The sequence below is a fragment of the Schistocerca americana genome, chromosome 4 (assembly GCF_021461395.2).
Source record: "Schistocerca americana isolate TAMUIC-IGC-003095 chromosome 4, iqSchAmer2.1, whole genome shotgun sequence".
Lineage (NCBI taxonomy): Eukaryota > Metazoa > Arthropoda > Insecta > Orthoptera > Acrididae > Schistocerca > Schistocerca americana.
In genome coordinates, this window is record NC_060122.1 from 491066246 (window position 1) to 491087043 (window position 20798).

The 20798-nt window shown below is 35.7% G+C and overlaps 1 protein-coding gene across 1 annotated transcript in view; it reads left to right on the plus strand.

Annotated features, from left to right (window-relative positions):
- Positions 1-8645: 8645 nt before the first annotated feature.
- LOC124612571 (protein disabled) overlaps positions 8646-20798 on the plus strand; it is an 89440-nt gene continuing 77287 nt past the window's right edge. Inside the window, exons 1-3 of the mRNA XM_047140856.1 lie at positions 8646-8868; positions 9339-9553; positions 16715-16858. Of these exons, the coding sequence (XP_046996812.1) occupies positions 8832-8868; positions 9339-9553; positions 16715-16858 (396 nt within the window). The 5' untranslated portion in view covers positions 8646-8831. The remainder of the gene's footprint in view (positions 8869-9338; positions 9554-16714; positions 16859-20798) is intronic.

The window sequence follows — 20798 nt, forward strand, 5'->3', positions numbered from 1 at the left end:
GAAATTAGGATAGAGCTGCTATCTATTGGTATATTTTGCAACTACCAACCACTGCAATATGAATGAAGTAGATCACATTCCATGTTTATATGCAATGACCCTGTTTCTCATATATTGTTCCTCACCATTATTTACAGCTGATGTCTTCGTGTTATTGTTTCCAATGGCCTCCCCTTGCACTGCTAAATGGGAAAGAGCTCAATGTTGCATCTTTAACTTCTGTATATGTATACTTACATGGATTAATCTACATACAGCCTTTTAACTCATTGTGTATGAAGAAAAGTAGTTTTGTCTTTCTCTTGGTTTATACACGCCTGTAAAGTTGCATCTTAGACAGCTTGTGTTTTGTGGTCAATAAGCTAGCATATGTGTAGAATGGGAGTACCGTCTATCATAAGCACTTAGAGACTCATAAAAGTAGAAACTGTCAGATCTGCTTTATTTTGCAAATAGTTGTAGTCTTCTTTCCGAAGACTAGTTTGACGCTGCTTTCTATGCTGGTCTGTCCTGTGCTAGCCCCTTCATCTCTGTATAACTATGACAACCTACATTCATTTAAACCTGTGTGCTGTATGGAATCCTTGGTCTGCCTGTACAATTATTATCCTGCACACTATCCTCCATTATCAGATTCACTATCTTCAGGATCAACTGATTTCTTTTTTTAGTCATGTTGTGCTATAAATATCTTTTTCCTCCAGTTTGATGCAGTACCTCCTCATTAGTTATTTGATCTAGCCATCTAATTTTCACCATTATTCTGTAGGACCACATTTCAAACACTTCTATTCTCTTCTTGTTTGAATACTCACATTTCACATCCATACAAGGCTATACTCCGTACAGATACCTAGAGAAAAGACCTCCTAACATTTAGTTTTATATCGGATGTTAAAAAATTCTCTTTTTCTGAAATGTTTTTCTTTCTATTACCAGTTTGTGTTTTACATCCTCTCTACTCCAGGCACCATCAGTTACTTTACTTCCTAAATAAAAAAAAAACTTTTATTGTCATATTTTCTTGCCTAATTCCTTCAGCATTGCCTGATTTAATTTGGTTATGCTCCTGTGCTTTTGTTTTTCTTTTGTTGATGATGTTCATCTGATAACCTCTTTTAAAGACACTATCCATTCCTGAATGAAAAGTCCAATAGTGCACAATAGCTGCATTTATTGATGTCAATTAGAGGCTCACACAACCAGTTTTGCAGCTTTTAAGTTAGATCTTCTGATGTATATAATCCTATGCCATACGGTACAGGGAGCTATTACAGAACGCCAGTTAGTTCAGTTTTCTTATCTATCTCAGTACCCTGACAGCAGTCACCGCACATGCTCCGGCAACACACTGAGCACCTCGTAGCTTGTTTTGTTTGCTGCTACGATTACTATTATGTTGTTAATAAGCACACACAAGCGTGTCGGCTTCTGGACCTGTTTTCCTGGATAACATTTATGAGGTTCATTGTCCGTTGCTCGACATAGATCCACAGTAACATGTTTTAATTGGTCATTGATGATGGTTTTAACCAATTTAAGAAGGCTGAACACTTTGCCTACCCATGCCAACTTTTATTCTGCGGCATTCTGTAAAGCTATACATATGACTTAGCATTATATACGCCAGAAGATGCAACTTAAAAGTCTGTAACTGACTTCACTAAATACAGCTATAGAAGATTATTGAACCTTTCATTCAGTTTTATATTTTAATTGTTTTATTTGTATGTAAACATTTGTTATATGGTATGAATGGTCAATCGTTTATGTATAATTACTTTAGCTATGGCTGCCATAGTTTTAAAATTATCTGTAATTATCCATTCCAATCAGCTGCCCTTACGTATTCTTTGATGTCTCTGACAGAATTACAGTGTTGTCAGCAACTTCAAAATTTTTATTTCTTCTCAGAGAACTTTTTTTCCAATTTCTTCCTTGGCTTCCTTTACTGCTTGCTCAATTTCATATAGAATTACATCAGGGATGGCCTACAAGACTGTCTCTCACCCTCTCAATTATTGCTTCCCTCTCATGTCCTTCGACTTTTACATTACGGTACAACCAAAGCTACAAATTTCACTTTATTCATTCACTCAAGGCTAGTTTTGGGCCAGAACCAATTTTCAAATCACCATCCAGGTCCAAAACTAGTCATCAAGTTGGTAAAAAAAATGAAATTTAAAACTTTGGCTGGTTTTCCATTGTACTGATTAACACAAGTTGCTGACCTACAATCATTCCAGCATGTTGGAAGTTTATTTTCCATTGCAGTTTGGTTTCTAAAAGTTGTAGATAACTTTTTGCTCCCTATATTTCATCCCCACTAAAATACTTGAATGAGGTTTGTCTTTCTTCAACCCATCTAAGTTGTAAGGTCAATACTGTCTTGCATGTTCTTACAGTTCCCTGGTACCCAGACTGATCTTGTCCAAGGTAGGCTTCTACCAGTTTTTTCATCCTCCTGTGAATAATTCAGGATAGTATTTTGCAACTGTGAGTTAGTAAATGGATAGTTTGTTAATATTCACACCTGTCAACATCTGCCTTCTTTAGAATTGGAAGTATTACGTTCTCTAGAAGTCTGCGAGTATTTTGCCAGACTAATATATTTTGAACACTGGGTGGCATAGTTCTGACACGTTTGGCTCTCAATAATTCTGAGGGAATATTGTCTGTTCCAGGGACCTTGTTTCGATTTAGTTTGTTAGAAAGCTGCAAACAAAGTTTTTCGTGTCACCGGAAATATGTTAAAGCAACTGACCCTATTTAGGACGTTTAAATGAAACACTCAAAGCACTGAAGTTCCTTTTTTTGTTGGGTGCATGTAAGAAAATGACTTTGTATTATTTTTTCATATTTTCTCTCACCGCTATATTTAGAAGGTGTTATGCTCATAAGAAGTGAAAATACAATAACATTTCTATAGGTTTGTTGTAATGACAGGATATAATACATTCCTGCAGGCACGTGACATACCATTTAGAAATTTCGCAGTATCCGTTTTTCAGAAGCCAAGCCAGAATGGAGTTAGTTTAGTGCTCTCTGACAAGAGTGGTGTACCATTATCACAAAAAATGATTTATCTGTTCCTTTACTCATAATCAATCTTACAAATTATATTTTCTAAACCACACCTACCCAAACTCCACTGTTCACTAAAAATTGCTGTTCCACTTGCTGTAGCAGTTGTACAGAACAATTAAGCACTGGAAAGGAATTGTTAATGGTATCCTACTGACAAAGCTCATCTTCATCGACGTACAAGTCACCAAACTGGCGTAAAATAAAAAGACTTTTACCACGTGGGCAAACAACCCCAGGTGGGGTCTCCCTACTAATATTACCATAAGGTAATTCCATTTCATTGACAAACTTTTGTTGTGGTGCAACTAATGTATATTACATTGTGAGATACCCATCTTCTTCATTACTTATTGTTTTTTATCAGTCAGTTTAAAATTAATTCGTTCTCCCATTTTCTATTCATATTTTACTGACATAAAGATTCAGTAGAAGATTTTCTAATATCAATACAATTTCTGTAAAATATTATCAAAACTCTCTAAATGTTTAGCTGTAAATGTGACTACAAAAGAGGTGGTCCTAGTTAGTAGGTCTTGGAAGAAATGACTGTGTGAAGAAAAAACAACCAGAGATGTTCATACCTAAACCTTAAGTGGCTAGATAATGTTAAGTAACCAATACTTGTATGGGGAAAAGCTAACATATTGTATTCCACGGAAATAGTATAGATATGACCAATTAACTACATAAGTCTTCATAAAAATTTAAAAGTGAAACAGAAATTTAATGAAAGCACCATAAATCATCAGTCAGGTGGTAAATCCTGTTGGATAGAGGGGGAAGGTGCAGAACACACTTTTGTTAACACTTCTGGTTGCATCTCATAGAAATTACAGGCACACAGATTTCACTGATAGTCAGTAATCGAAGAATGAATCTCTGAATGCGGTTTGTTTGATTGTTACTTCACAGTGCATTATTTCTAAGCAATTATGGCTTGAAATCAGTTGTTCATTCTTTTGGCACTTTGGATACCCACCTAAATGGACGTTCCTGCTTCCAAAAAGTGCTCATGACTTGAAAAACATATCACAGATGTGATCAGTTCCAGTAGATTTGTTTTGCAGTGCACTTCTGTAGTTGCCTTGATCACAAAAGTTTGTCATAGAATAGGGGACAGTTTGATTGAAGAAAAAATTCTGAGGCTGCTTGAAGAATATTATGCCAAAATTGATGATGGTTTTGAAATCAATGACTATTTCTGAAACAAATGATAATCTGATTTCCTCCTTCATTGTATAAACAGGTGCCACAGAAAGAAATCAAAAATGTTTATGAATTTTGGGGACTGCAGCAGTCACTGTGGCCTGACTGTATTAATCTAAACATTGGTTTAGAATCATGTAGGTAGAGAAAAATGAAAACACTAACATTTGGTTTCTCTGAAACGTGAGGCAGAGGGCCACGATAAATAAAATTTGAACTCAGGCTAATAGGGAAAAACTTGTCATCATCTGTGTGTTGTACAGCATGTACACAAACAGTTGTAAAATCAAGAAACATGGCAATATAATGACAAAAAGAACAGCAGAAAAGATAAAACCTTGCTTTTGAGGTGCATGGAAGGAAAAGTGCCAAGAAGAAGTAGACTTGAAATAGTTAAGATGTAAGGAGAGAGAAAAAAAGTCCTGTAGAAACAACAGTAAGATAACAGAAATATGTACACCACACTTGTGAAAGTAGAGTTAGAAAACGGATGATGATGATGATGATGATGATGATGATGATGATGATGATGATGAGCATCATGATGATAAGAAGAAGAAGGAAATATAGCATTGGCCAGGTGTCTTGGCATTAGGCATTTATCACCTGTATATGTAAGACTAGTCTAATAAGCACTTTTGGACTCATCACAAAGATGCATGGGGATAATAGCATTTTGGTTCGTTACTTCAATGAAATCATGAGGTAAGATTTTTTTTCAACACTTTACTGTAATCCACCCAAAAGTAGAGGAAAAATTTACGTAATGGTAATCATTTCCTTACAATGAGAAAGTGCTCAATGAAATGTCAAGTGTTGTTGAAAGCCTTAGTGATACTGGTTTATGTGCGGTATGATATTATTAAATTCTTAAAGTAAAAATAATTTGAAGAAAATTAGATATCTATCAGGATCTGCAAAAGATAAATTTGTTTGATGAATAGAGGTGCTACTTGCTATGAAAATTCCTTTCCTCTGCATGATCAAAGAGGCTCCTGTCCAAATAACCTAGCCAAGGTGCGGCACATGTAAGTTTGCATTGTGACAGCAATTAAGCTTTTGTCAGTGAAGGAAATACTAATCCTTGCTATAAAATATTGCATAGTTCAGCATTCACTGATTACTAGGCATTTTTAAGCTCAGTCAAGATATGTTTTGAACATAGCTTCAACTTAATCCAGGGAACTATACATGCATAATGCCCAAACTACTTTAAGGAGTACCAGCCTCAGATGTGCTGCCTTTTATTTACTTAATTTTGGGTCTAAGTAAAATAAGCATTGAATCACATAAGAAGTAAGAACAGGTAGTGCATATTTTATTCCTTGCTGCAGTCTTTCATGAAAAGGGGAGGGGGACAAGGTAGTAGTCAACAAATTAGAATCCTATTCTTTTTTCTTGTCAATAGTAAACACAAGTCAAATAGTAATGAATTTGCAAAATTACCTTTTCATTAATTTTAGCCTCTTTTTAGTTCAAAGTTTTTAGAAGCCTGTCATTATCTAGTCATGCATGGAAATGTTCACATGGTGCTGAAAGTTTACAGAGAAGTAAGCTGAGTTATCCACCATCTAGTGAAATTATCATGACTACCAATGTTGCGCCATCAGACACAACCATAACATAGCATGACTTTATTACATCTCCACAACATAATTCAGCTAACTAAATAAAATACCACACTGCCAGCTGATAACTCCATATGCTGACGTCAGAAGAAGTCATTGAAAGCTTGAGATTACATACAAATTTGTCAACGCCAGAAATCTGTAAAGAATTTTTCTGTTTACTGTATAGATCATTCAGGCAGTGCCTTAATGGTATGCTACTTGCAGACAGTAAAATTTATATCCACATGTTGTTGTTCAGTTCATTGCTGTATTGACTGGAACTGCTTGTATCTCTTTCTTGAAGAGGGTAATTTTTCTTGATCAACTTTAGCATGTCTACAGAACTACTTGTTTCACATTTAAAACAGCTTTTATTACAACAGAGTATGAAATAAGTTTTGGTCAGGAACTGTCTACTGGGTAAAGAAAACAGTTACAATACATTTCATAAAAAGTTACTTGAATGTTGTAGTTTGTGAAGGCAACATGTACTTGTGAATGTAGCAAACTGGATATCCTTTTGTTTTATGCTTTTGCATGAAGTATATTATTTTTGTGGCATTAACCTCCATTACAAGGATTTAAAGTAACTTACTCTTGTACAGAAATGTGTGCATTATTCAGGAACACACATTTTCAATAACTTGCCTGTAGCCATAAAATGCTAAACAACCAATGCAATTCAGTTTAAGAGAAGCCTAAAGGATTTATTTGTGGCCAACTCCTTCTACTCCATTGATGTATTTCTCAGCAGAACCAACTGGTTTGTTAATGTGTTCATTGTAAATAAGTGTGTGTGTGTGTGTGTGTGTGTGTGTGTGTGTGTGTGTGTGTGTAAGTACAATCTAACTTCTGTACATTTCAGTGCAGTAATGTGTTCATTGTAAATAAGTATTATAATAGTTTATTGTCTTATAAATAAAAAAAAAACATTTTTTTTTTAATTTTAAATTCAGTGCATTAATGCAATCTTAATAAATTACTGTTTGTAAAATGATTCTTTCATATAGTGTTCATTAAAAAAATGACGATCATTCAACTTGGGACCTGTGGAATGTACATTAGCTTATTTGTTTCAGTTGTAAATATTTGTCATGTATTATTGTTTTTCTGACATGTTCTACATCCTGGAGGACCTCCTCACTATGGATCAATTGGAATGAAAGTAAATCTAATCTAATCCAATCAGTGCTTTGCAAACTCTCCTTATTACAGTAGACTGATATTCAGAATTTATTAATTGTTTTACTGGAGGAACTACTGTTTTCTTCCTGTCAGATTAATCTGATCCTTAAAATATGATAAGAAAAGAAATACTGCTGTCCACCGTTTTCAATAAACCAGATAGATAGCTCAGAATTTTTCAAAATGAAGACAAGAGTTTTCCAATAATTATGTGCAAGTTTTATACCTTTTGTATGATGACATTCTGATTCCTTACTTTTGTCTTCTGCCACGGTAATGTGCATTTTATTATGGGCAACAGATGTTGGTGGTGTTTCGTAATCCAAATACTTCAGTGTTGTAATGTCAAGAAATATACATGTGACCAAAAGTTTGTAAGAAATTAAATCCTAGTCATAAATTTTTAAAAATTAAATTGCTTGTCAAGTTTCAAATTATGTACCAGTACTGAATGAGTTATTAATGATAATATTATTATGTTTAAGACATTTTACTCAGTCACTCTGTCACTGATGTAGTTTATAGACAGTCAGCATGCAGAATGCCTCAAAAATGAATATACTACCTAAAAAATGGAACTTTAAAAAGCTGGTAATAATGCTTCTTTAGTTTTCACTTTCAAACTATGGCATACCACTACAAAATCAACAGTAACGTATTTCTTTCAATCCCCCTTGTTCTTCTATCTTAATCACAGAAAATTTCGAAGAAAATGTCAACTGTAGTGGACCATAAACAACTTAAGTTACTGGTGGAAGTGGAAAACAATTACTGTCACTCATTCAGTTATTTATTTATATGTAAAAGTAGTAAACAAAAATAAATGAAAATGGAGAGATATTTTTGCAGTATCGTGTTTGTAATGAAATTTTTATTCAGCATTAATAAGTTGTGTTGTTCATGTTTGGAAAGTATTTCTGAAGAAATATAGTTACACCTTTTGTGACAGTAGTAAAAATATGAGCACAGGCAGAGTTTGTAAGAAATGTTGCTGTAAATTACACTAAGTTATTTACATAGTGTCAGGCAGTTGTCATCAGCATGCAATTATCCAGCCAATTAGCCAATAAGTTAAATAATGATTAGTAGTACAACTCTAAATTTAATAGTATTTACTTATGAAGAGCTATGTGGATAGTGTATTTACTACTGTTATTTATCTTTTACAAATATACGTATCAGGTGGTAAGCATTCATACCAGAGACTGTTTTTGATAATTTCAATATATGTCATGCATAAACAGGGGAAACTTTATTGAACACACGTAAATAACAAAACACAACACAAATCACAGCCTTGCACTGCAGTTTACAAAGCTTGATATAATTCAGCCTGTGTGCCTGTTACTGAAACATGGCAGGCTGTCCATCCTCCGTGAAGCCCCACTGTACACTGAATGCTGGGTATTGATCCAGGGGTGTGCTGGCAGCAGCACTGAGCATGGCACGACTCACCCTCACTCCCCTCCCTTCCCACACACTCTGGATCAATGAAATGTGTATAACCCTTCTTAGGAGTGAAAATCAATGCAGATGCCGGAGTGTAGGATACGTGTTAGTGATAGGATGTTGTTAATACTTACACCTCTTGCCTGTGTGCAACATGATCTTGTTTGTGTGATAAGAGCCCATGGGCATGACATGGTGTTGCCTAAACTGCTAGAAGCCATTACTGCTGTTTAAGCAGACACTTCAGTCATACTACAGTGGTTATAAATGTGTGTATGAAAAAATTCTCATCTCATGCAAACTTTAAGGAAGAAAACCAGTCCCTGTAAATGTGAGTAAGCCTTAGATTTTCATAAACTTGTGTAATTTTAGCAGCACATAAAAAGTGTCACTTGCACATTTTTGTTCCACACGTTTCATCTAGATGCATGTTGTTATTAGCCATGCTGCATGTGCTAGCACAAGCACTTAAATAATGAAATTACTGAGCTGATGTCAACTCTGTTGCTGCAGGCAACACAGGACTCTGAATGAAAAAAGGCCACGTCTGACAGTATTAACTAAGGTGTCAGTATGTTGTTTTACCTGTATGTGATCTTTAAACGAAAGCAATGTTATTATGACATATGAACATGGTATCTCACCTGTCTGTTGACTTTTAATAAAGTTAAGATCCTTCATCTGTGAACTTGTAATAGCTAATAACTTGTATTTATAGAAAATTTTGTATTTTAAAACCTCTCTGATAATTTTATGTACAATTAAGAACAAGTATTTATGCACTTATCTCTCTTTTTTCAGATAAGAATGAGCCCTCAAGATTCTTGGGAGAAGGGGTGAGCTTCAAGGCTAAATTGATTGGAATTTTGGAGGTCAACGAAGCTCGTGGTGACCGAATGTGTCAAGAGGCTTTGGCAGATCTCAAAATGGCAATCAGAGCTGCTGGAGAACACAAGCAAAGGATCAACATAAATATTGCCATAGATGGTTTGCGTCTCAGGGATGAAAAGACAGGGGTAAGAAAGAAACAATATTTTGTTAGCAGTAGCATAAATTTCCTCATAATCTTCAACACAAATGTCAGTAAATATTGGTATTTGTATAATAAACTGGATTAAAACCAATTTTTATCTTTAGTAGATATTAAACATTTAAAACATGTTACATTTTTTGTTTTCACTGTGTATCCCTAAAAATAGTAAATTGAAGAATATAAACAGCTATTTGCACTGCACATCAGTTTTGTAATAATCATGGAAGTGAATTTTTGTGTGAGAGGCGAGGAAATATTTCATTACTGATACTCTAATCCATTAATATTTGGAACAATATTTTTATAATACAAAACATTTTATTGTTCCTTCTAATGCTATGTTGCTGTTGTGTTGGTTGTTTCTTCTTCTTCTCCTCCTCCTCCTCCTCCTCCTCCTTCTTCTTCTTCTTGCATAATTAGTAACCTTTCCCACAGAAACTTTAAACTCAAGGAAAAAAGCTTATAATTGTCATTATTAGACACACTGTGAGAAATCGTTAATTTTGTTTCTCGGGAATTGAAACAGAGTCAGGGCAATATAAATATCAGTAGCTGTCTCAAGCTGGCATCAGTGACAAGACAAGAAGCTGATAAAACCTGTTTCATCAACTATTTAAATAATGTGACAGCACATCACTACTTCTGGTTATTGGCATAACCACGAGCCATTAAATATTTTTTGCAAGAATGATGAGCAGATCACACTGTCAGATTTAATTAATTCTCTTTTTCAAGCAATAAATTCTCTGAGATTTATACAATTAGCAGGAAGTGTCATGTCATTGTAGTGATTTCACCAGTAAATTATAATAAATTCGTGAACATCATCTTACAGCAATTAAATCTGATAGTGCTTGGCTATTTCCTAGCCTTTTTTGTATCCAGCGCATATCTGTTCCTTGAGTATATTCTATATTTTATTTGTTCTAAGACAGTTCATAATGACATTTTAAATCCTGTTTCATTCTGTTAATCTGAATACATGTTTTCAACCAATTCTGCTTAGGGGTCCTGAGCTAACCATGCACAATCTTCTCATTTTACAAATATATTACACAGTGTGTTGCAGTTGTCTAACCACAACAGTACACTGTATTTCAGCTAAATTACCACAGTGCTTGTTCTTTATTAAGGCTGTTACATCTGCGTTAGTACTCTGCAAGATGCTGGCAGAAATATATTGTACAACTGTTGCTTTTACTCTATCCTATTCCTTTTGTGAATGATGCACAAGAACAACAACTGGTGATATACTGCTGTGTAAGCCTGTATTTAACTATTTTTTGATTCGTGAGCATTGTGTGAAATGAAATTGGAGGCACTAATATTTTCTTACTAGCAATAAGATGACTACATATCTTAGATTTCTAAAAGTAAGTCTTCACGTGTAGGGTGTCATCTTTCCTACAGTGTCTTTCACTGGAAATTGTTAGAAACTTGTGTGACATTTCACCTGTAAATAAGCACCAAAAATTGCCCCTGGTGGATGTCCCCAAATATTCAGGTGTTGCAGCATGTTAAATTTTTTTCTTGTTGCTTAAATGATGGGCAGATGTTAGTCACATAAAAGTGTGAATATTAGGCACTTTAACGTTATGATTTTAGATAACATTATTGGGAAACAGTCATCTGTCAGTTAATTAAGGTTAGTGAAAAACTGTCTCAGTGGTACAGTCATTTATTAAAAATATGACTGGTTTTGGTCTCTAGTAGTAGGCCATCTGCAGACAATGCACCATGCAGCTCATGTTGATGATACCTGGAACAGTTGTGCTGACCTCAGTTGCAAAACGGTAGTTCTGCAACTAGGATCAGCACAGCTATTCCAAGCATAATCAATGTTAGTCAACATAATCCGGATGGTGCATTATCTGAAGATGGCCTACTACTAGAGGCAAAACTGGTCATACTTTTAATAAATGACAGTGTAATTGAGACAGCTTTTTACTAATTTTAGTTTAATGTTAGTGCCTGAGCGTATGGTCATTTAAACTATTTCAGAATGCTGTCTGTAGAGAGGGAAAAAAATGCTGAGATTATACGAACTGATGTGCAGATGCTGAGCAGATTTTCTTCTGTAATGACTTGGGGGGGGGGGGGGCATTACATTTGTGTGTGTAACTGCAGGCTCCACAAGTTTCACATAGGTCTGTTCTTAAGATACAGTTCACATTTTCCAAACTGAATTACTTTCTGAATGTCTTCTAATTGAAAACTGATTGCATAAGGGCATAGACTTATTCTCTTGATAGTATGTATCATGAGTTTGTCAGATATTTTTGTGTTTCTCCAACCAACACCAGTAATTTAAGAACAAAGATTCTGGTCTATATAAAAGTTGCTTTTGTACAGCATTGTCATGGAGACATTGATCTATATGTAAGAGTGCCCTGCTTATAAGCTGTGGTGCTATAAGTATATTGTGCTTCTTTCTGATAATGTTATCTTTGTTCATCACATTGGACTATATGAGTCAGTCAGCATTCACTTCTTCCTTGAAGGTCATATTGTTTGATTCTTGTAGTGTGCCCAGTACCTTTTCATTCATGCCAATTTTCCTCAATTCACATGAAACCTATGTAGCCACTCTATGTGCCACTTCTGCTGAAAAATTGTGTGTCTTCAGAAGGATGTTAATTCTGTCTTTGTTCTCTGTATTTGCTATCTCGTGTTCAACTGCATTGATATCATGCTGGATTCTTTGGATCCATAATCTTCCTGTCTCCTGCCTGAGATTTCTCATCACCAGTTGTGACTAGATCCTGTTTTCTGATAGTCTCAAGATAGAATGGAGATTGGATCAACTTCTCGATAGACAGCCCATTTTGGATGGTGTTCCAGACTCCTTTTAGCTGATTTTTTATTTATTTATGCAAGTTCTGATGATTCTTCCTTTAGTTTTGAGAAGCTGATCTGTTCTACTTTCCATTTTAATTTTGATATAGTTTCACAAGCGTAGATTGAATCTGTGAGCGATCAAATTTTATAGTGTTACATCTCATAAAACATCTATTATTATGTATTGACAAGGCTAAATATGAGCTTTATGCATTTTGTTGGTACTATTTATCCATGATGCTTTTTTGAATAGATTTTGTCAGATTTTTTTTCTTCCAGGTTTTTAAGTTGCTCCACTGTGTTAATTAGCTGATCACTTATACTTATATAGGTTTCATGGAGAGTTTTCTCAAACAGTATTTGTAATCCCAGTTTTTGGGCAGTTTTTTGTAGCCTAGTACTTCTTCCATACTGAGGGCAAAGAGAGCTAGATTGCTTGCATACCACAGCAGCCGGTTCTTGCTGAGGGTTACCTGTTCTAATTACATTGCTTCTACCACATCCAAAATTTTCCACTGCAGTACTCATCTTGGCATTTGAAGAGTATTATTTTAAAGCTGTCTATGAATTGTGTTATTTGTTACCTACCTACAGTAGAGTCTTGTTGCTTGTACAGGTACATGAACAGAAGATATTGATGAAAATCTGTTTCCCACTTCTCAAAATGGCTTGGAAGGTTCGAATTTCTTTTGCAAACAGTTAATTCCTGGAACTTCTTAACTTTCAAAAAGCAGCACAGTTTTCATTCTCACTTACTGTATTACTGTGTTTTTTCTGTTGAGTATCTGAATAGTTAGCATCACTAGTGGTACTTTGTCCAATATTGAATTTCGTTCCTGTTTCATTATCTTTTACTAAGCTACACGACACAACAGTTCCTATTATTTTATTGTGTTTTAGATTGTTTTACATCATTGTGAAGTTGTCAAGGCTACACTCACCTCTAAGTTCTTCTTGTCTGTGTGATATAGAACATGTATATTTTCATTTATGTTTCCTAATAACACTATTAGAATTTTTTAAATATTCACACTTGGTACACTTAAAAGGAAACTTATATTTATTTGCTTTTGTAGTAACATGTAGTTAAAATGTATATTCAACATAGTAATTAACTCATGATGTGTCCTTGTTTGAATTCAGTGGGTTATTTTCAAATGTGATTACTTTCTAATAGATGTGATGAATGTGTGAAATTAATGTGTCTTAATTTTTTACCTTCAAGATTGCTGCCTGAATGCAACTAGTTATCTGCAATAAATTCATCAGTGTTCAATATGCTTAAATTAATTACATAGTAGATTCTGGGCTCTGACTGATTTTAATAAGTTCGATGTAGTTAATTTCTTAGTAAAGAATTTCCTCCCATATTGATTATATTAGCAACACAAAACACTCATATATGATCTCGTAACTTTAGTAACTTATAATATTGCAAGTATTTGAAAAATAAATTGCATCCTGACCTGTATACTGCTGTTACAAGAATGCAAAAGTTTCATATATACAATGTAAATATTGCTTTGCTGTGTAGATGTAACCGACACACACGGATTGTTATTGATCAGTTGAATCTTTGTCAGGTGGTAGCAATGAATTTCATGGGTCTTAGCACTTGTGTGAACTGAAACCTGAGACCTCACCATCAGAAGTTCACACTGGGAAAATATATCCCCCAATTATGCTCATGACACAGCTTGAATACTGCTCATTGGCAGTTTAAATAGAACATTGTGCACTATAGGAACTGTGAACATTAGTGGTCAGTCAATTACTACGTTTGCACAGCTACTGACAAGTAGTGACCAAATACTGGTTTTGCATTCATGAGTGGTGAGGTCCAAATTCCCTTCCAATCATTCAGATTTTTTTGTTTTTTCTTGGTTTTTCTAAACCGAATAAGGCAAATAACAAAATGATTCCTTTGAACATAACACACCCAGTTTTGCTCCCTGTCCCTGTCTAATCTGAGCAAGTGCTCCATCTCTAATGTTGTCATTATGGACTGGATGTTAAACTCTTTTATTTCTTCCCAGGATGACACCCAATCCACAGTGTCAACTTCTTCACTGGAACAGATGTATACAACACCTATGCAGCTGTTACAAGTGTCTACTTCCTAGAAATGCAGCTGCAACTTCAATTTTGATTGCTGTTGCTTCAGTAAAAGAGATTCTCCAAAAATGTGCCACTTTTCTTATCAAACCCTGTGTTGATTGTACTGTGTTTTTGAGGTCACTAATCTGTGAGAATGACTAACATCAGGTTATCCTGTAGAGAAGTCAGTAATGTAATGTAAATGCCGCGTGACTACGGCCTCCCATCGGGTAGACTGTTCGCCTGGTGCATGTCTTTCGAGTTGACGCCACTTCGGCGACTTGTGTGTTGATGGGGATGAAATGATGATGATTAGGACAACACAACACCCAGTCCCTGAGTGGAGAAAATTTCCGACCCAGCCGGGAATCGAACCTGGACTGTTAGGTATGACATTCCGTCACGCTGACCACTCAGCTACCAGGGGCGGACAAGTCAGTAATGAAAACCATTAAATCCTTTTGGATATATCTGCTTTTGATAGATACTGAACCAAGAATTTAAGTTTTTTTGCATACTTTCATGTTATTTTGTAACAAAACACTGGAAACCATATTTCAGTGACAGCTCATTAAATGGATAGGTCCTGTAACATCCAATTCTTGTTTTCCCTTCCCACTAGTCTGATTTTCCAAATGTCTTTGGGTGTATTTCTTATGTCTGCACCTTTGATTGCACCAAATGCTTGTGCTGATCAATTGTGCAAGAAGTAACTGAGCTGCATGGAAAATAAATAAAAGACAACCATCCATGACAATCGATTATTTTTTGTGGACAGGGCTGCACAGCCTGTAACCATCAGAACTTGTTATTATCAGTATTTATTTCCAGACAGCTAGTTTTGGTCAAGCATTTACCTTCAAGTCACAGTGTGGGCGTAAAAATATGTAAGATACACAACACATCAAGAGGTTGCAGTGAACCACTAGATGTAATAGTTACGGTTGGACCAGCTGATGTTTGTTTTTCTAATGAGTAGGCCTACTGTATTTTGATATTTAATTCTCAAATATTCATGCCATTTCATTAAATACCAAGGTCCGCCCCCAGTAGCTGAGTGGTCAGCGCGACGGACTGTGAATCCTAAGGGCCCGGGTTCGATTCCTGGCTGGGTCAGAGGTTTTTTCTGCTCAGGGACTGGGTGTTGTGTTGTCCTAATCATAATCATTTCATCCCCATCGACCCGTAAGTCATCGAAGTCGCGTCAAATCGGAAAGACTTGCACCAGGCGAGCGGTCTACCCTATGGGAGGCCCTCGTCACATGCCATTATTATTATTATTATTATTAAATACCATGCATTGCATTTTGTTATTGACTTTCTTATATGAGAAATAAAATTTCATGTTCTGTATATTATTCTCCCATCAAATGGTAGCTGAAAGAGCTTGAGAATCATTGATTGCCATTTAAATTTATGAAAAGTAATTTGGTTAGAAATCTTATGAATGTAAAAGAAAGAGCAGCTTCATGTCACGGTGCATGTAGGCAAAAGAGTAAGTGAAGAGGGGGGGGGGGGGGGGGGGAGTTATTTATACTCATTAGAGAAGTTAGTCACACTGATCTCAAGAATGGAAATAGTTTCTTCACTCATAAATTCATTTTCAGAAAATGAACTGCTTCATTAGCTGTGACAGTTCAGTATGTTACTCATTTATTTATGAATTTCTAAAAACATCTGCTCTCAGTTCTTATTTTCAATATGAATATAAGATTTAAGAAGGAAATTTCTTGAGTGCAGATTGTTCCTTGTTTAAAAGACTTGTGAAGAAAGCAAACATAGCCTGCAGAAAACTTTGATATGTCTTTTCATAATCTATTTGACACAGAAGATTCTTCACTTAGTTTATTTTATTTCCTGATGTCAATAGAATGATATGAGTTTAAATCTGAACCACGTCTTACAGCATGATAGTTTTGTGAGGTGCAATTCATTAAAAAAGTATTCCAAGTAGCTTGAAGAACAATGTAAATATTCGTGATCATTTTCTCCGTATTGTGTTTATCTGTACTTACTGAAAGGAAATAAAATGAGTAGGGAGATTGTACAGACAGCTCAGAAACCTTCTGAAATGTAATGATGCTGAATGTCACAGTCTGTTTATGCTGCTGTATTTAGAAAACTGTTTTTAATAAGATGCACAGCACTGCTTTCCTTTATACAAATCTTCTTTTCTTTTTATAAATCCTTCCTCAATTTTCATTTACAGGATTGCTTGTACCATCATCCTGTTCACAAAATATCATTTATTGCACAAGATATGTCCGATTCAAGGGCATTTGGTTATATTTTCGGCTCACCGGATACTGGACATAGATTTTTTGGAATAAAGACTGATAAAGCAGCGAGTCAGGTAAGCTCCCAATGAATTTGGGTAACACATTTAACATACATTTAATAAAGCAGATTAATTTTCTTAAGTACAACAAAGAATACAGTGTTAATGCCATCAGACATGTCAAGTTACGTCTCCTTCAGGTGTGGAGAAAACTATGAATACATTAGTGCATTCAGAGAGATATTGGAAACTTTCAGTATTAACCCAAAGTACACACAAATTGTCTAAATGATGGCAGCCTGTCACACTGATTGCCATTAGATGGATTAAAACATAACTTTATTTTGCTTTCATTACTGCTCAGTTTTGATTGTGCAGTCATTTTCAAATGATTGTAATTAAGTATAAAATTTAAAGCTGTCATCAACCCAAAGTTTGGCTTTAACTTGACAGTACTTTTAACCATGGTCCTGTTTAAGGTGGTATGCTGTTTGCCTTCCTCTGACCTTTGAGCTAACTCACCCAACCAGTTTAGCAGAACCTTCCGTTTAATGTAGATCCTGAACCACGCTGTAGCTCTATATTTTCCACATTAACAATTCATTGCCAGAGTTGATAAGCAACAGGAAAAATCCGTGGACTGTTCAGGGCTCAAATCCAGGATCTTTGGATTTGGAGTCTGTGTTTATCCACTTTTACTTATTAATTTTTGGCACTCTTTGTACAAAGTATGCAAACTGCTCCTCTCGAAAGCACTTGGATGTGGTACCGATTTTTTGACTTGATCTCATTTGTTTCATTGATTTTCAGTTCTAATATCTTCAGATACCTGGCATATTATGTGTATAAAAGCCTTTGTGATAATGGATTGATTTGAATGAAATAATGCATACAGTGTCATCTAAAATATAGGTGAAATAAAATATAAAAGAAAATGAGTACAAAATTGCAATTTTTTTAAAAATAAAACATTCAAAGTAGCTGATTTCTGTGGATTTCAGATCTTATTGGTATTCACTATGATTATGTTTTATGAGGGTGCCATCAGTTCAAACATAATTGTAGAAAGTCACTTTATTTTCTTGAGTTTCTTTTGCCTTCAATATTAAGATTGTCTTCCATTGGTAGAAACTCAAATCTGTTTTGAAGCTTAACAACATTATCTTTCAGTTTGTTATTATTTATTTATTTACATGTCAAGTTCCATGGGACGAAATTGAGGAACAAATCTCCAACGTCATTGGCCCCTCTCTCTCTCTCTCTCTCTCTCTCTCTCTCTCTCTCTCTCTCTCTCTCTCTCTCTCTCTCTCTATATATATATATATATATATATATATATATATATATATATATATATATATATATAAAAACAAAGATGAGGTGACTTACCGAACGAAAGCGCTGGCAGGTCGATAGACACACAAACAAACACAAACATACACACAAAATTCAAGCTTTCGCAACAAACTGTTGCCTCATCAGGAAAGAGGGAAGGAGAGGGGAAGATGAAAGGAAGTGGGTTTTAAGGGAGAGGGTAAGGAGTCATTCCAATCCCGGGAGCGGAAAGACTTACCTTAGGGGGAAAAAAGGACAGGTATACACTCGCACTCACACACATATCCATCCACACATACAGACACAAGCAGACATATTTAAAAGACAAAGAGTTTGGGCAGAGATGTCAGTCGAGGCAGAAGTGTAGAGGCAAAGAAGTTGTTGAAAGACAGGTGAGGTATGAGTGGCGGCAACTTGAAATTAGCGGAGATTGAGGCCTGGCGGATGACGAGAAGAGAGGATATACTGAAGGGCAAGTTCCCATCTCCGGAGTTCGGATAGGTTGGTGTTGGTGGGAAGTATCCAGATAACCCGGACGGTGTAACACTGTGCCAAGATGTGCTGGCTGTGCACCAAGGCATGTTTAGCTACAGGGTGATATATATATATATATATATATAATAGAGGGAAACATTCCACGTGGGAAAAATTATATATAAAAACAAAGATGAGGTGACTTACCGAACGAAAGCGCTGCAGGTCGATAGACACACAAACACTGTATATATATATATATATATATATATAGAGAGAGAGAGAGAGAGAGAGAGAGAGAGAGAGGGGGGGGGGGGGGAACATTCCACGTGGGAAAAAAATATTTAAAAACAAAGATGATGTGACTTACCATCTGAAAGCGCTGGCAGGTCGATAGAAACACGAACAGACACATAAACACACACAAAATTCAAGCTTTTACAACAAACTGTTGCCTCATCAGGAAAGAGGGAAGGAGAAGGAAAGACGAAAGGAAGTGGGTTTTAAGGGAGAGGGTAAGGAGTCATTCCAATCCCAGGAGCGGAAAGACTTACCTTAGGGGGAAAAAAGGACAGGTATACACTCGCACCCACACACGTATCCATCCACACATACAGACACAAGCAGACATATTTAAAGACAAAGAGTTTGGGCAGAGATGTCAGTGAGGTGGAAGTGTAGAGGCAAAGAAGTTGTTGAAAGACAGGTGAGGTATGAGTGGCGGCAACTTGAAATTAGCGGAGATTGAGGCCTGGCGGATAACGTTATTTGTCTTTAAATATGTCTGCTTGTGTCTGTATATGTGTGGATGGATATATGTGTGTGTGTGTGTGTGTGTGTGTGTGTGTGTGTGTGTGTGTGTGTGTGTGAGTGAGTTTATACCCGTCCTTTTTTCCCCCTAATGTAAGTCTTTCCGCTCCCGGGATTGGAATGACTCCTTACCCTCTCCCTTAAAACCCACATCCTTTCGTCTTTCCCTCTCCTTCCCTCTTTCCTGGTGAGGCAACAGTTTGTTGTGAAAGCTTGAATTTTGTGTGTATGTTTGTGTTTGTTTGTGTGTCTATCGACGTGCCAGCGCTTTCGTTTGGTAAGTCACATCATCTTTGTTTTTAGATATATTTTTCCCATGTGGAATGTTTCCCTTCCTTACTTTCATTTCTTGTTAACAATATTACCTTATTCCTTCTTTTTCAATGACGCATTTCCCGCATGCAGAATATCCTCGCTCAACTGACTAGGGCAGTTCCCATTCCTGAAGCCTTCCATCTGATTGGCTACAGCTTATTCTACATTATTTTACATTTAACATATTTAAATAATCAAAGCTTGACCACTTTCATGTTCCAAATAAAGTAACAATAACACCCATCACACAATAAACGTTAAATTCTTTTACACAAAACCAATACAATTTTCTTCTTAACTTTGAATGTCGTGGCCTGTAGCCTTGCACCAATGTGCTTCGTGATAAATAAATAAAGAACAAAAGTAACTGTTATGCACTAAACTTTACAACAAATATCCTGTTACCTAATGATTCAATAAGGTGTCATGCTGTCATCTTTCAATGTGTTTTGTGTAGAGGAAATGATGATCTGATGCTTAACTGAACATACTGATAATTTAAATTAACTATATCTTTTAAACAAATAAAGTTACAGAGTTGATATTTACAACATTTGTCATTTTAATGATATGCTTTTATATGAAATGTCGAGCATTAAGATCAACCAAAGCGTTCAGATTTTAGCATTCAGATCTTTGTTAGAAAACTTGTTAATTTCATTTTCACATTAAATCCTAAACTATTATAGATATGATCAGTATTCAAGTTTTATTGGGATCACCAAGACAATTTAAGAAAGATGGTAGATTAAAATTATTCTGGCTTCATTCCGTGAATTACTACAGAATTAAATAGTTTTCATAAATGTTTCCCTTTATGGCCGATCTTAGGTCCGCCATATTTAACACTGCTACGCCTTCCTGTGCACAAACAGCTCGTACGGGGTTTCCCTATGACGTAGGTTCTCATCTGTCTCACTCGCACACTACAGCACTTAGGCCTAAACAGCCTGGCCTCATTCAGCACAATAGACGCCTGTGAATTTCCCCATCTCGTGGCAAATCTGTGCCCTTTGTGGCACATGTCCTGGATGACAGGATTCGTTTCACAATTCCTGGAAGGCTGTCTCTTTTGGATATA